Genomic DNA, 13,409 nt, shown 5'->3' on the forward strand with positions numbered 1-13,409 from the left:
AGCTCTTGTAAAATGGAGAATCTCAATGAGAAGCTAGCAACACGAATAGGAGGCCTAACTGTTAACAGTTTAGCAGAGGGAAGAGATTCAAAATTTCCAGTGCCTTTTGTCTGGAGAAACCCTTCCAGGTATGATCCCTAAATAGTCTGGCTCCCTAAACTAACAAAGCAGTTAGTTTTCTATAAATGACCTATCAATGCTTTCTGTCACCTTAAACATGTCAATAAATAGCTCCTTCATGTACTTTATTAAAAGGGAACATAAAAACAAGTTCTTCACAACACAGTGGTAGTGTCCTCACCTCCAGCCTAGAAGAACTGGATCGAAGTCCCACCTACCCATGTGGGATTAGTGCTGCGTTGAAGATTATTTCTGAGAAGTATGTTTTACCATCAGATGCTTCAGTACTACAGTCATATGTTAAGAGGGTCATTTGATAATGACCCTAACTCTGGGCCAGGAGGCTGAGGATCCAAGTCCAGAGGTGTATACTAACATCCCCGCACAGGTCGATTCATAAATATCTATGCTATCTACCCTTATCTTAACCACTTTGCCCCAGGGCGTTTGGTGAATTAAACATCTCACATCTTACCCTGTTACACATTTTTCAATCTAGAGTGAACTTGAAAAGTTTTGTTCCTCTTGTGAAAAATGTAGACCACATTTCAGATTGAAATATCTCTAACAACAATTTACTAACTGCATGATTAAGACTCCAATTTAAATTGTTTGCCTTCTGGGCCAGAGAGGTTGAACAACACAGGAACATAATCTCATCATTAAAATAGTCCTTATGCTGCTGAGTATCATCATTAACTTTGTGATTAATTTAATTGGTAGTTAATGTGCAATGGCAGCAATTACTTGAGAAACAATAGCTGAGCTAACCTCAGATTTGTCATTAGTCTCGAAATTCATGATGATTTGTAACTCATGGGTAATCTTCTCTTTGCCACAAATTGCTTCACAATTTACACACTAATCATGGCTTGTACTTTAAACCTGTCACTACATTGCCAGCACATTCCAGTTTATTGCACAAATATTTGAGAGTGGGAAAGACATGCATCTAACACTTAATGTGATTCCTTCACCAAATTCCACGTTTGTTCAGAAAAACTTCAGGTCAATATAAACGGCATCCAACCATTCTTCTGGAATGATTATCAGAGTTGTTTTTATAATGACAGGCATTGAATTTCTGAATTTATTCATGATCAATAAATTACTTCTAAACACATGAACATAAAAACAGTATAATAATGCTACAATTATTATACAAGTTGCTACTGTTTGTTAATAAATTAAATACAGGCTCTTCTACCAAAAAGGAAGGCATACACAGGGTCTGATGCTGACAATATAAAAATTAAATCTAAAGGTGCTAACAAGATTACAAACCCCAGTACAAAGTGGGTTGACCAAAATACAGCTAAATTAAGCCATCTGTTCCTATAAACGCAAAGTCCTCTGAACCAGTTTCGTGAACACTGAAATACCGCAAATATGTGGGAGAAGAAAATGTCACTAAAATTAGTCTTCTCACAATAGAAAAATAAACAATAAACATAAAATTGTCCAATATGTAGCACTTACAACAAGCCAGCTTGTAAATTTCAATCAGTGCGCCACTGAATGCTCACCAAATATGAAACTCAAATGTGTTGTTTTACATCTGATGTGAAGGTGCTAATGTTGGACTGGGTGGACAAGGTTAGAAGAAACGAAATGACACCAGGTTTTAGTCCAACAGGTTTATTTGAAAACCCAGTTTTCAGAGCCTCATTCCTTCTTCAGATGTTAGTGAGAGAGATAGTATCAGACACTGAATTCAAGAAAAAGATCAAGTGTCACAGCACTGATGAGGATGTATTTAAAAAACATCTAAGATGCTGTTAAATTCTTAAATCAGTTGGAACATTTTAAATTAATTAACATGTATATGTAAATACTCAAGTTCCTTTGAAGTCACTGTCCTGAGACAACTAAAGCTTTTATCAATGTATAGAAGAGATGATATTTGACGTCAGACAATATATGTTAGGTGTGAGGCCTTGTTTAGAATCGGTTCGTGTTTTAGTTTGGAGTCAGACTGGTTTTATTTCTAAAGCAGAAATTTATAAAATGCCACACTAACTGACCGTCAATAAATTGCGTGCTTTTTGAACAAAATAGAATGTATCTGCAAATATAAATCCACCTCATAGATTCCTGAGTGTTGGGAGTGGTGGGGGGGCGTTGTGGAAAGACAGAGTGTGCATGTGTGTGGGAGAGAGAGAGTTGTACTCAGTGCAAAGGATGAACAGGTTATAGAAAGGTAGTGTATTACATCTAACTCTCACCCGGTCCAGATTCATGTGGATGGGGAGAGAGAGCGCGAGCGAGAGAGCGCGAGACCCCTACTATGGTAAAGAAGGTACAAAGGAAAAGATATTTTTGAATCAACCTATACCGAGATGTTATTGCACACCTGCAGAGTGGGTGGGACTTGAATCTGGGCCTCCTAGCTCAGAAGCAGAGACATTACCACTGCACCACAAGAGCCCTTAATTTGGTGAATTTAGATATTTTAAAATCAACCCGTTCAGGAATGTTCTAACATTCATCAACAGCAGGTAAGAGTTGACGTTCTGTTCCAGATGTAGGAATACTATCACTGCACCAGAGCAGCCTGGAAATTCAGTGCATATACTTTTAACTAACGAATTCATGTATGTTACAATACATATCTGGGACAGGTGGTACTTGAGGCCCTCTGGCCCAGAGGGAAGACATGGTCCTGTGCCACCTGATCCCACAATGAGGCAGATTTAGCCAACAACTCTTTGCTAGTTTTGCCTGGATTTACAGTCATTTTTCAGAATCTGCATGGATTCCGTTCCTGAAACCCATTGCAAATGATGAATCGGGAAAGTGAACCTTAATTATTATGGTAAAAATAGATTGGGGTCCCAGATCTCAAGATAACGATTTTTCATGTATTATTTTAGGGTTAATATGAGAAACACTGAAACATCTGAAATAAAACATTAAAAACAATTGTGGAGTATTGTAACTTAATAGCAAACATAAGAAGTTCTCCACACAGGGACCGAACATTGTTACAGGAGATTGTGGGTGATTACTGGACGTGGGAGAGGGGAGGACAGTACATTCGTGCCTCCTCCCCTAATGATGCACCCTCCACCTCTACCTCCATCTAGCAGATGTCTTCAAAGGTTTTTCTCTACATATTAATCTTCCTGATTACCTATGGCCTTGCTCATGTGGGGCTGAGGACAAGAGCTGTGTACCGCAACAATCAGAAGAACTGTGTCAGTGTAGTTTGTCATGCTTGCCAGTGTATATACTTGAGGAGGTCAAAGTAAAGGAGACTTGCTGCCTTGACTGGTCTCTGTTCAACTATGGGATGAGATTCTTTTAGCTCCCTGTGGATGTTGTTGTTGGTGTTAAATAGGGATATTTGCTTTGCTGAAATAAGTGGCTGGACCACAGAGAGATCTTCAATGTCATCATCATGGTCACCATCGTTCAGCCCCTCATTAGCCATCTCATCCAACTCCTCATTTGTAGGTTCTTCAACTATTTGGTTCAGCATGTCCTTGACTTCGTCCTCACTCATGTCTTTGAAGATTTCCCTTCTGATTTCAATGGGCAAACGATGGGTGGTTTTGATGACACCAAGGCTGGGGAAGCTTTCAAAAGTTAGTCACACAAGTGAGAGCAGACCTTCTTCCAGCAGTTGTTAATGGTGGACTGTGTTTCTGTTCCCAAGCAACGGGGACAATTCAATGACATCATAGATGTTCAGCTGCTTCCAAAAGTCTATCATAGTCAGGTTTTCATCTGTCAATATGGCTTGGCAGGTAGTCCTGTACAGGCTCTGGGTGTAGTAGCTGTTGAACACCTTGATGATGGCCTGGTCAAACAACTGAATCAACGAGGTGTTGGATGGGAGTAAGAGAATTGGAGTGGGCACTCTGTATCTGATCCTTATCATGACAGGCTGCATTGCCAAGGACGAGAAGGTGAGGTTCTGACTGGAAAGCTTGCTTGACTGAGGATGAAACAGTTGTTAAACCAATTCCAGAAAATACAAGTAAAACATCCAAACCTTCTCACTAGACCTCCAAAATGCAGGTAACCCGTTCTTGTTCTTCCCCTTCAGATGCATGGGTTCTCAAGTCCAGGATACCATCAGTGGCTTTCACTTGCAGTCTCTCCTATTGTTGGCAGCAATCAGCAACACAGCACAATTCTTCAAAGCCTTGAATGCTCGAGCTTTGGTGACTTGCTTGGTGATGTATGTGTGGGACCCCATTTGCTTGTAGAAAAGGCTGGTTTTGCCTACCTGTTTGCTCCTATATCCCTTCTCCACAACCAGCTTGAGGAACATTGGCACGAAAGCAGTGGCAGCCTCCGGCCAGTGGAACCAGCCTCCACACACAGCTTGACATTATGAAGGCCATAAAGATTTGTAAATCTTCCCCCTTACTGGCTGGAAAAGGCTTGACATCCTGCACGTCTTTTGTCTGGTGCTTATAGATATGCAGCGCTTGCTGCTGCAGGGTTTAACCATGCACTACAACCTTATTTTCTGTCGCCACCACCTTGATCCACAAATTAAGCCTCTTTACTATCATTTCATAGTGGACATCCCATGCCACTTGGAGGAGCAGATTCCTTCACAACTTTTCTTATTATGGCCTCTTTGCACTTGATTGGCCAAATGGTAGTCTCATTGAGGCTGAAGTCAGCCTATAGCCAACATACCAATTTAAAATTTATACAACACTTTAATCACCTCACTAACCTTTCATCATCACCTTCTTGAACTTTGGCAAGCTAGTACTACCACTTCGCTTAGGAGCCATCATAGCACAGATGTGAGAGCAAGCTCATGATTGCCATGCAAGTTAAAGTGGTCAAAGGGGTTTTGCCTGCAAATTTTAAATAATTGGTTACTTTCTCGGCGCAAATCAGTGAAGTCAATTTTATGGGTCCACGGATACGGAGGAATGAATGTACTTTGCTAGATCAATGTTAATGTTAAATAACCTAAACAATCTGAAGTGTTGGGCCATTTGAAATTTTTTTTAATCCAATACAGAATATCTCAAATTAACTGCTATTAGTTGCATGATGTTACATGATGTTACTTTTGTTCTTATTTCACCTATTAAATTTTACTACTTTCCTCCAGTTCCCACAGAATCTTCCAGGTTTTCTTTTGATGCACAATTCAAGAATAAAAGAAATACTTAAAAAAACTCTGTACAAAAGGATATGCCATGTTTCTGTTATATTAGAAGAGATTTATGTCTTTTCTTGTCATTTAAAATGTATAAAACTCAGTAAACAGCCTTATAGAAATGCTCTTTTCTGGCAAGCAAATTTTAGAAACAAAAGTTTTAAAATCTAACTTTGAAAGGGCATTGTTGCTTGATTCAAACAAATTGCCAGACAGATAATAATTCTTTAAAAACCGAAAGAGCTGCAGATTCTATAAATCAGGAACAAAACCAGAAGTTGCTGGAAAAGCTCAGCAGGTCTGGCAGCATCTGGAAAGGAAAAAAATCAAAAGTTGACGTTTCTGGTCTGGTGCTGAGGAAGGGTCACCAGACCTGAAATGTTAATTCTGACTTTTCCTTCACAGGTGCTGCCAGACCTGCTCAGCTTTTCCAGCAACTTCTGGTTTTGTGCAATAATTCTTTAAAACAACATTAACAACACAAGAAAGCCAACATAATTTTCTTTATGATACAGTGAAACATAACTTTACTGAAGGCAAAACTGTATTTACCCATAATTACACAATCCATACATTGCATGTTTGAAAAATATATCAAATGATCTTATTTCACATTTCCATCAACAGTCCAATAACTCTCCAATGGCTGTGAAGTTCCAACTACTACTTCTATTGTAATCATTTGGTAGTACAGATCTAGAGAATTCTGAAAAGAAACACGCTTAATCAAAGATTTTCATCTTGCACTCAGAAATTACAGTTTGTCCTGTTGATTGAAAGACAAAAAGCTTTGATAAAATGCATCTCACTTATATTATCCAAAATGCTATTTAAATAGCATTTAACATCTCAGTTTTAGATTTGCTTGGAATCTGTTCTACAACAGAATTTGTCAAAAAGAAATTACCCAATTATTGGCAGCTCAGACATTAAAGTGTAAGTAACAGTTAAACCAAAATATCCAATAGACTCATCACAGAAATCAACAGTGCAATAACTGTCTCTGCTAAGACCACCAAAAACATTATAATGTAGTCACAATGCAATTGCTTGATCAAATATGACGTTTTCAAGAATTAGAAATTAAGATAACTATCCCCCAGTAATACAAATACAGAGGAAAACAAAAAGACAAAGCAAACAAATTCACTTGCTCTTTTTTCTCCTATGGGTACCATACCACAATCAAATACTGAATGATATAGCTACTACCAACTTTGTGATCCCAGTCCAGCCCATTTCATTTTGAGTAATTACATCTCCACAGCCTGATGAGCAGAATCATTCAAACCAGCTTCTAAAATGACAACACTGTTGCAAAGAAATCAGAATCTATTAAGAAGCATCAAATTAAATATATCCTCCAACAACTTCTATCAAATTTTTAGACGAAGTGTTATTTAGTTCCACTCTCAAATCGAGTAGAATAACAAATCACACTCTTTGATTTACCCTCTCAGAATACCAAATGGAGACTGGCGATAAAGAAAGCACTTATGCACAAGCTGTGAAGTTTCTCCTCAAAATTAATTCCATCTTGAAGATTCCAATCTCTGATAAATTCCCAGAATGGCTTAAAAACATAATTCTGTGCTCCAGTCTGGAAGATTACTAAGGCTATCTTACTATGAAAGCACTGACAATAATAGTGCTTCAGCGGAGGAAGAAAAAAAAATGCACATCTGGAATAGGCAACTTTAAGTTCTTACTGTCAATCTGAGCCTTTATCAAAGTCTCAATAAAGCATTAAATGGTGCATTAAAACTTACACATCTGTCTATCACAACAGGATTTGAGAGTGTTCAGAATGTACATATACAGTAGGAATTTGTCAATCGCAATATTTTACTGTTTTTGTTTGTTTCTGACTTTATACCCACTTGCCATTAACAAAAACTCATTGATGGTCTCGCCATCTTTTCTCACTCTCTGATGAGCCTCCTAAACTTAAATCACAAAAAACTATTTAAGTTGATTTTATACAGAGGTATTTCAACTTTTTGATACTTGAAACAGGAATGAAATTAAGATTTCAAGAATTATCTGAAATCACAGTACTTTCAATTCAAAATGGGGATCTAAAGAATCAGGTATATATGTTGTATTTCTGTGATGTTGACTCTTTTCATCTTAAATAAATCCTCCAATAACCATACATTTCATACCTTGGCATGACTGAAGCTTGGTAGCAGAATGAAGGTCCTCTGAATAAAGCAGAAAAAATTAACAGAAACACTTTGAGTTCTTCAGAAGGGCTACTGCTAGTACATTGTATGACAATATTTGAATAAATGAATGAACAACCCACATAAATTTCCTCTTGAAACCGACCAAATGTTTAATCTCCTTCTCCTTAGTGACATGATTACATCTCAGTATCAGATTAAATTTAAGAATATTCTGTGCATCGTAAATTTAAAAATTTGCTTTAATTTGTTGTGGCCCCAGTTTATTGTTAAATTTTACTGCTTCATTTTCTAAAAAAAACTTCCATTATTGTATGTTACTTAATATATTTCCTAGTCGTCCAACCACCAAAAAAATTGGGTGACATTTTAAAAGTTTAGGACTATTTAAATGTTGGCTGATTACCCTTTTTTAAAAAGATTCCTGTTAATAATTTTTATATTGAATGTTCCTGTTTAGTTTGTGTTTTGTTAGCGTGTTAATTTTGCGGTTCAGAACTACTTCCTGTTGGTTTATGCAAATATAACATTAACCCTAGCCTCATACAACCCTATTACAACAGCTCCTGTCAAAGAAAGCTTCTCTCCAGTTTGGCCTAGTGAGCACCGAGCGGTACAGCAATGGTGGCCTCTGTAATATAATGTCATAGGCCTTCTCTCTGCAATGTAACGAGGGGAGCTTAGGAAATGAAACAGTCCGCTTTCTTAATGTCTTGTAGAAATTGAAGTGGAACAGGTAAAGCTTTGAGTGAGAATGTGGTTCTTCGTGGAACGAATCCTGACGGGGGGGTGGGAGGGTGGGGGGCGAGGCTGCGGCTTTCAAACCCTGCCACTTACCCCGGCTCCTGAATATCGCGAAGGTGGGGGTGAGGTTGCGGTGGCACTCAGCAGCAACTGGAAGGTTAAAGGCAAACTCCCAACAAAGTATCATGGCAACAAAAAAATACTCAGAAACACGCCACAAAAACAACTGTCGTTACCGTTCACGTCTTGAAGGGTCGTGCTGGAAGCCTTGCTTGGTGGGCGCCATTTTTCTCGTCAGCCGTTACTTTGCTGTATTTTGTTGTTGTTTGATTTTTGTTTTGCTTTTTTAAAAACGAGCTGCGGCCCGGTGGTATAGCGGGGAAGACACGAATACTATTTGAGGAAAGCCATTGCGGAGTTACGGGTAAGTCCAGTCCAACAGTCTGGCTCCGGAATTACTAGCCATCAGAGAGAAGTCAGAAGCGCTGTATGCAGAGCTGGAGTCAGGGCCAACCAGAATGCCAAGAAAAGTAAAGAGAGCCTTGGCTGCACCTCAGATAATCCCAGAGACATTCCATGGTATTAAAGCTGCAGGTGTGAATCCACGAACAGCGACTCGCACCATCACACCATTGCACTTTTCCGGGGAGCTTCGATTTCCATCGCAAGAGAAAGTCTTACTGCATCTCTCTGTGCTGTTTCGCTGCCCGTCTTTCGCTCGCTCTCTTTCCCAGGGACACATTACTGTAACTGGCGCAACTACGCCACTCAGTTGCTGTTTCATTCACTTTATGGGAATAACAGATTTGATATAATTCCACCCCATATTGATGGGATCTTATCAAATGGATTTAAAGGTTTCCATTTGATGTATAAAATTAAAGAGATACGTGACAGTTAAAATACTAATCGTCTTATTTTGGGGGAAAATCTATAATCCTTCATCATATAAGCACCATTCAGCGTGGAAATGTCACCTAAGCCTCTTGGCATACGTCCCAATGATTATTGCTAGGCTCCAAACGAACTTAGTTACTAGCATGTTATCGTTATCATTACTTAAATCTGTCTTTCCTGTTCGCAGGAATTTACAAAGACAAAGGGAAACAATCGTTTAAATTGGAGATAACCACGACTGCTCTTTCTGCAAAATATTTATCTAACAAGATATTCTGCAGCATGTTTGGGTAACTTGTTTAGACACCAGACTGATATTCCAATTGTTATAAATCTATGTGCGAAATTCCACAATGTTTTCGGTGGAAATATAAAGTAATACTGTACAGTGTTAGTTAATCGCACAAAAACCTAGAATATTTTGTTTTTATTTCAACATGCCGGGCTATTTGAAATGCGTTTTTAATCGCATGCCGTTTTCAAAAGACGTAACAGCTGTTAATGTTAAAGTATAATTTCACAGATTCAACATTTATACAGAAAAATATTACGGAAAGCAATTATATCTGACATTCAGATTGAAGTAACAGGTTTTCATCACATAATATGTAAATCGGTGATGAATTCGGAAAACAAACAGGCTCTGATTTTAAAAATGCTTTGAGATTTATTGTATGTTTTACACATGCATCGATCATGGGATCAACACAAGGTTAAGTCGAATCTGTTGCAACACGGTGCGTTGATTTCAGTAATTTAAGGGTAGCTGATCTATGCAATGGTGGCGGTGCAATGCACAACCCAAGTTATACCGTATTAAGAGATTTAGTTCAGTCAGATAGGAGTCTCGTATTTAACGTTCATGTGAAACAAAACTTATACGCGAGAGGGGAATTCCAGGATTTCTCAGGTTCTAGGATTTCTCAGGTTCTACGGTTTATTTCGTAAAAGCAGTTTAGAAATCCAAATGGGGAGAAAAAATCAAACCAGATTGCTCACAAATTACAAAAATAACTTCTTTTTGTTATTTGTGAGCAATTCGGTTTGTTTCTTAATAAAATAAATGAAGTGTTACTGTAATGTTTGTTTTTGTCGTCAGTGAAATTGAACCCACGGCATTATGCTATGGATTAAGAATTTTGTCGCTGACACTTTAATAAAAGGAATGGTACACGTTTAGTACTGAATAGACTGACTTGTTCAACTAAATTTTGTTTTAATAATCTAGTAATTGTATTATTTTGTTCCATAAAAATTACTAATTTAATTATTGACAAACTCTTGAGTGTTTTTGAAGTTTATTTTACTGTGTATCCATTGTCCAATTATAAACACTAACTAATGTTGTATTATCATTCAATTGTTCTCCAGAAAAGTATAACATTTATCTGCAGACATTTTATTAGCAATATATTTAACCACGAATTTAGCTGTATCCACAGGATGAAATATTTACATTCGAAACTTGTCTGTACATCTAATACACAATATTGTTTATTTACATTTATTGCAACATTCCTATAAACTATGCTTTAGTACCAAACTATGCGTGATTCCAAAACAGGCGCTGAGAAATGCTCGCAACGTTTAAATATAAATATTGTTACTATGTCAGTATTATTAATATAGGCTATTGCTCATTAAAAGAACACATATTAAAGAAATCTATTCTGACACCCCTCCCTCTCCCTCACAAAAAAATCATAGCCCTAATGACTGAATGTGAAACTTGCGCTTTTGTATTTAATGAGGAAATGCATGCAGATAAATTACGCGCTTGGAGATCATTGGACTGAAGCTATAAAGTCTGTATTACTTTGTTTATTGCAGATGCTTGACACAGATTTCTCTGAATAGGTTTGAACCTATTTAAATATTTACGAGAAACTGCACTTTAACTTCCGCAATATTTTGTCTAGTGCGGCTTTCCGAGTATCTGCGTTCGTTATCATCTACTGATGTACTAGGGATATTTTCGTAAACGCTTTCGTTTTCCACCCCAGAAAATATAAACGTTTCTCACGCGGTCAATGTTTGCGAAAGTGTCCACACTTCCTCCGACTGTGGATGGCACGTCTCCAACGCACAACCCCGTTTTCACCGCATGTTGGAAGTAATGTTTAAACATTAACTTTCGTGCATGGCTTAATATAGAAATATGTGACTAACAATTTAATCAAAGATGATGTTTTAACCACCCTTAACCCCATCCCATGACCTAGAGGTGGCTGTCAACATTAAGCAGAGAAGAAAGTGGGAGGTATAGGCAGTTGAAGCCTGTGTGTGTGAGCTGAAATAGTAACAGTGTGAAGTTATCTTGCTGGCTACAAGCAGTAGGACACTTACCGTTGCTGGTAGGTGGTGAGCCCTACGTTCTGGGGCGTCCCATTTGCAGCGGCAGCAGTTCGCCCAACACCAGGTGCAGCAGTAACCGCGCCGCCTCCTCCACCAGTTGCTGCCGTTACTTGTACGCTGAAATCCGGGAAAATCCTAATCATCCCCGCGCTAGGATCACCAACGACCAGCTCCACGATTGCTTCTGACTGAGCTGCAATTTTCCTTTGAGCAGTAAATTGAACTTCAGTCCCATTAGTGATAACTTCCACGCCGTGAGGGTGGGCTGCCCTTTATCTCCTTCTTTATTTCCCTATTTAAGTGACGCAGACAGCTAGACATGGGGATGAAGAGGACAGGTATACAGACTCTGTGGCTAGTGGAAGGGGCGGGGGGTGGAATCGGGCTGTCTAACTTGCTGCAATTTGCCCGGAGAAAGTAAAGACCAAGTTGCCCCTGAACCAGAGCCGAGCACCTCGCGGCGCTGGTTCGCTCTCACTTAATAGCGATTCTGGCGCGCGACGCATCGTGACCAATCATATCACTCACTGGGGCCCGGCGCCCGCCCATCCTTCGAAGGGGTGGGGGGGAGCGGATGCGCGCCCGCTGCGACCGTTAGATCTGGACGGTCAGAGAATAGAGCTCGAGATGCTAAATATTCGGGACGGCACGAGCCAGTACTGTGCGCAGCAGAAGCCACAGCAAAAATGCCTTCACCATTGTCAGTCCTTACGTAGGAGACCATTCGTTGCTCCCTGGCGCACGGTGCACAGATAACTGAAGCCTATACAATAATTTTAAAAATAATTTAACGATTTTTCTTAAATACCTATATATGTGATTTATACACATGTTACTGTCCAGTCCAAAATACCAAATTATTTGAACGCACCGACCACTACTGAGATGAGACAGCTCCGGGGTTTTCTATTGCAGCTTTTGCTGAGTGATTGCCCCGAGGGACGCTCGTCTCTGCCTGTCAATCAATGGCGTGCGCGCGCCGACTGTTCCCGCACAGTCGCCACCTGTCAGAGCCGGAGCTCGACTCCTCGTACATTAGAAAACAGTAAATAAACAAAACACTATCTGACCGTCCACAATATGGCAGGAATATAGAACATACATTTGGCATTGTGTCCATTTGCGATTGGAGGTACAGAGTTTCAACAATTGGCCGAGTGGTCTGTACTAAAACGGTATTTATAGCCATGTGAAACAATATGTAATTCACGTATCCAGGCTGTGTGATTGGCAATAAGCGCCCAAACTGCTCCACAACAACGATCAAAATCTCGCAAGAATGATCAAGAAAGGAAACTGTTCACGGGAGAGATACAGGGAAAGGCTATCTTCAGTAAAACGCGTCTCTGCCTTATTTCTGAATGGTTTTATTATAAGGTTTTTAATCATCACTGAAACCAAATCGTAAGCCGCTCCCGCATGCGCTGAACACTGCTTTTCGAGCCGCGTGCCCACAGAGGCTTGTCATGTTTTTAACAACTACATAATGTCCTCGTTTTCACTTGATAAATGTTCTCGAGACTATATGCGAACGATCCGTGGGAGAGAGCGCATTAGACATTTTAAGTCGGAAAACTTCCAAGAATCGACTGGCAACAAACTTCCTTTCAAAATATTTTTGAAAGTCATCTGAAATAGCGCAACATCGTTTTGAGTCTGAATTGCGATGTAATCAATACACTGACGTTTACCCACGATAATACTAATACCTGAACAGCCGATCTCCACTTCCTCTTGTTAGAAACTCCAAGGTTGGTGCCAACATAAAACTTGGATACATTTCGTGTGTTGCGGATCAAAATGTCTCGGTACGTTGTCTCTGTAAACTAGGGGTAATCTACCTTACACGCAAAGTACAAGTATATTCCATTGTGAAAAACTGTAAAAAGCACAGAATTACACTGTCAGATATTCAACTGCAAACCCTTAAGGCAATATATGAGTTGAATTTCAAAATGATTAACGTGGGCCAG

At 39.3% G+C, this 13,409-nt stretch overlaps 1 protein-coding gene across 4 annotated transcripts in view; it reads right to left on the reverse strand.

Annotated features, from left to right (window-relative positions):
* Positions 1–12,291, reverse strand: part of LOC125455634 (neuronal PAS domain-containing protein 3) — a 1,150,912-nt gene extending 1,138,621 nt beyond the window's left edge. Inside the window, exons 1-3 of one of the 4 annotated variants that reach the window (XM_048537891.2) lie at positions 12,245–12,291; positions 11,428–11,640; positions 7,420–7,458 (exon numbers count right to left, since the gene is read on the reverse strand). In XM_048537891.2, coding sequence (XP_048393848.1) covers positions 7,420–7,458; positions 11,428–11,640; positions 12,245–12,267 — 275 coding nt within the window. In that variant the 5' untranslated portion in view covers positions 12,268–12,291. Of the gene's footprint in view, positions 1–7,419; positions 7,459–8,420; positions 8,924–11,427; positions 11,641–12,244 lie in introns of those variants that run through there. The other 3 variants (XM_048537892.2, XM_048537893.2, XM_048537894.2) reach the window with 3 other exon arrangements.
* Between the last annotated feature and the right edge of the window lie 1,118 nt (positions 12,292–13,409).

This window comes from Stegostoma tigrinum, chromosome 10, assembly GCF_030684315.1.
Source record: "Stegostoma tigrinum isolate sSteTig4 chromosome 10, sSteTig4.hap1, whole genome shotgun sequence".
NCBI lineage: Eukaryota > Metazoa > Chordata > Chondrichthyes > Orectolobiformes > Stegostomatidae > Stegostoma > Stegostoma tigrinum.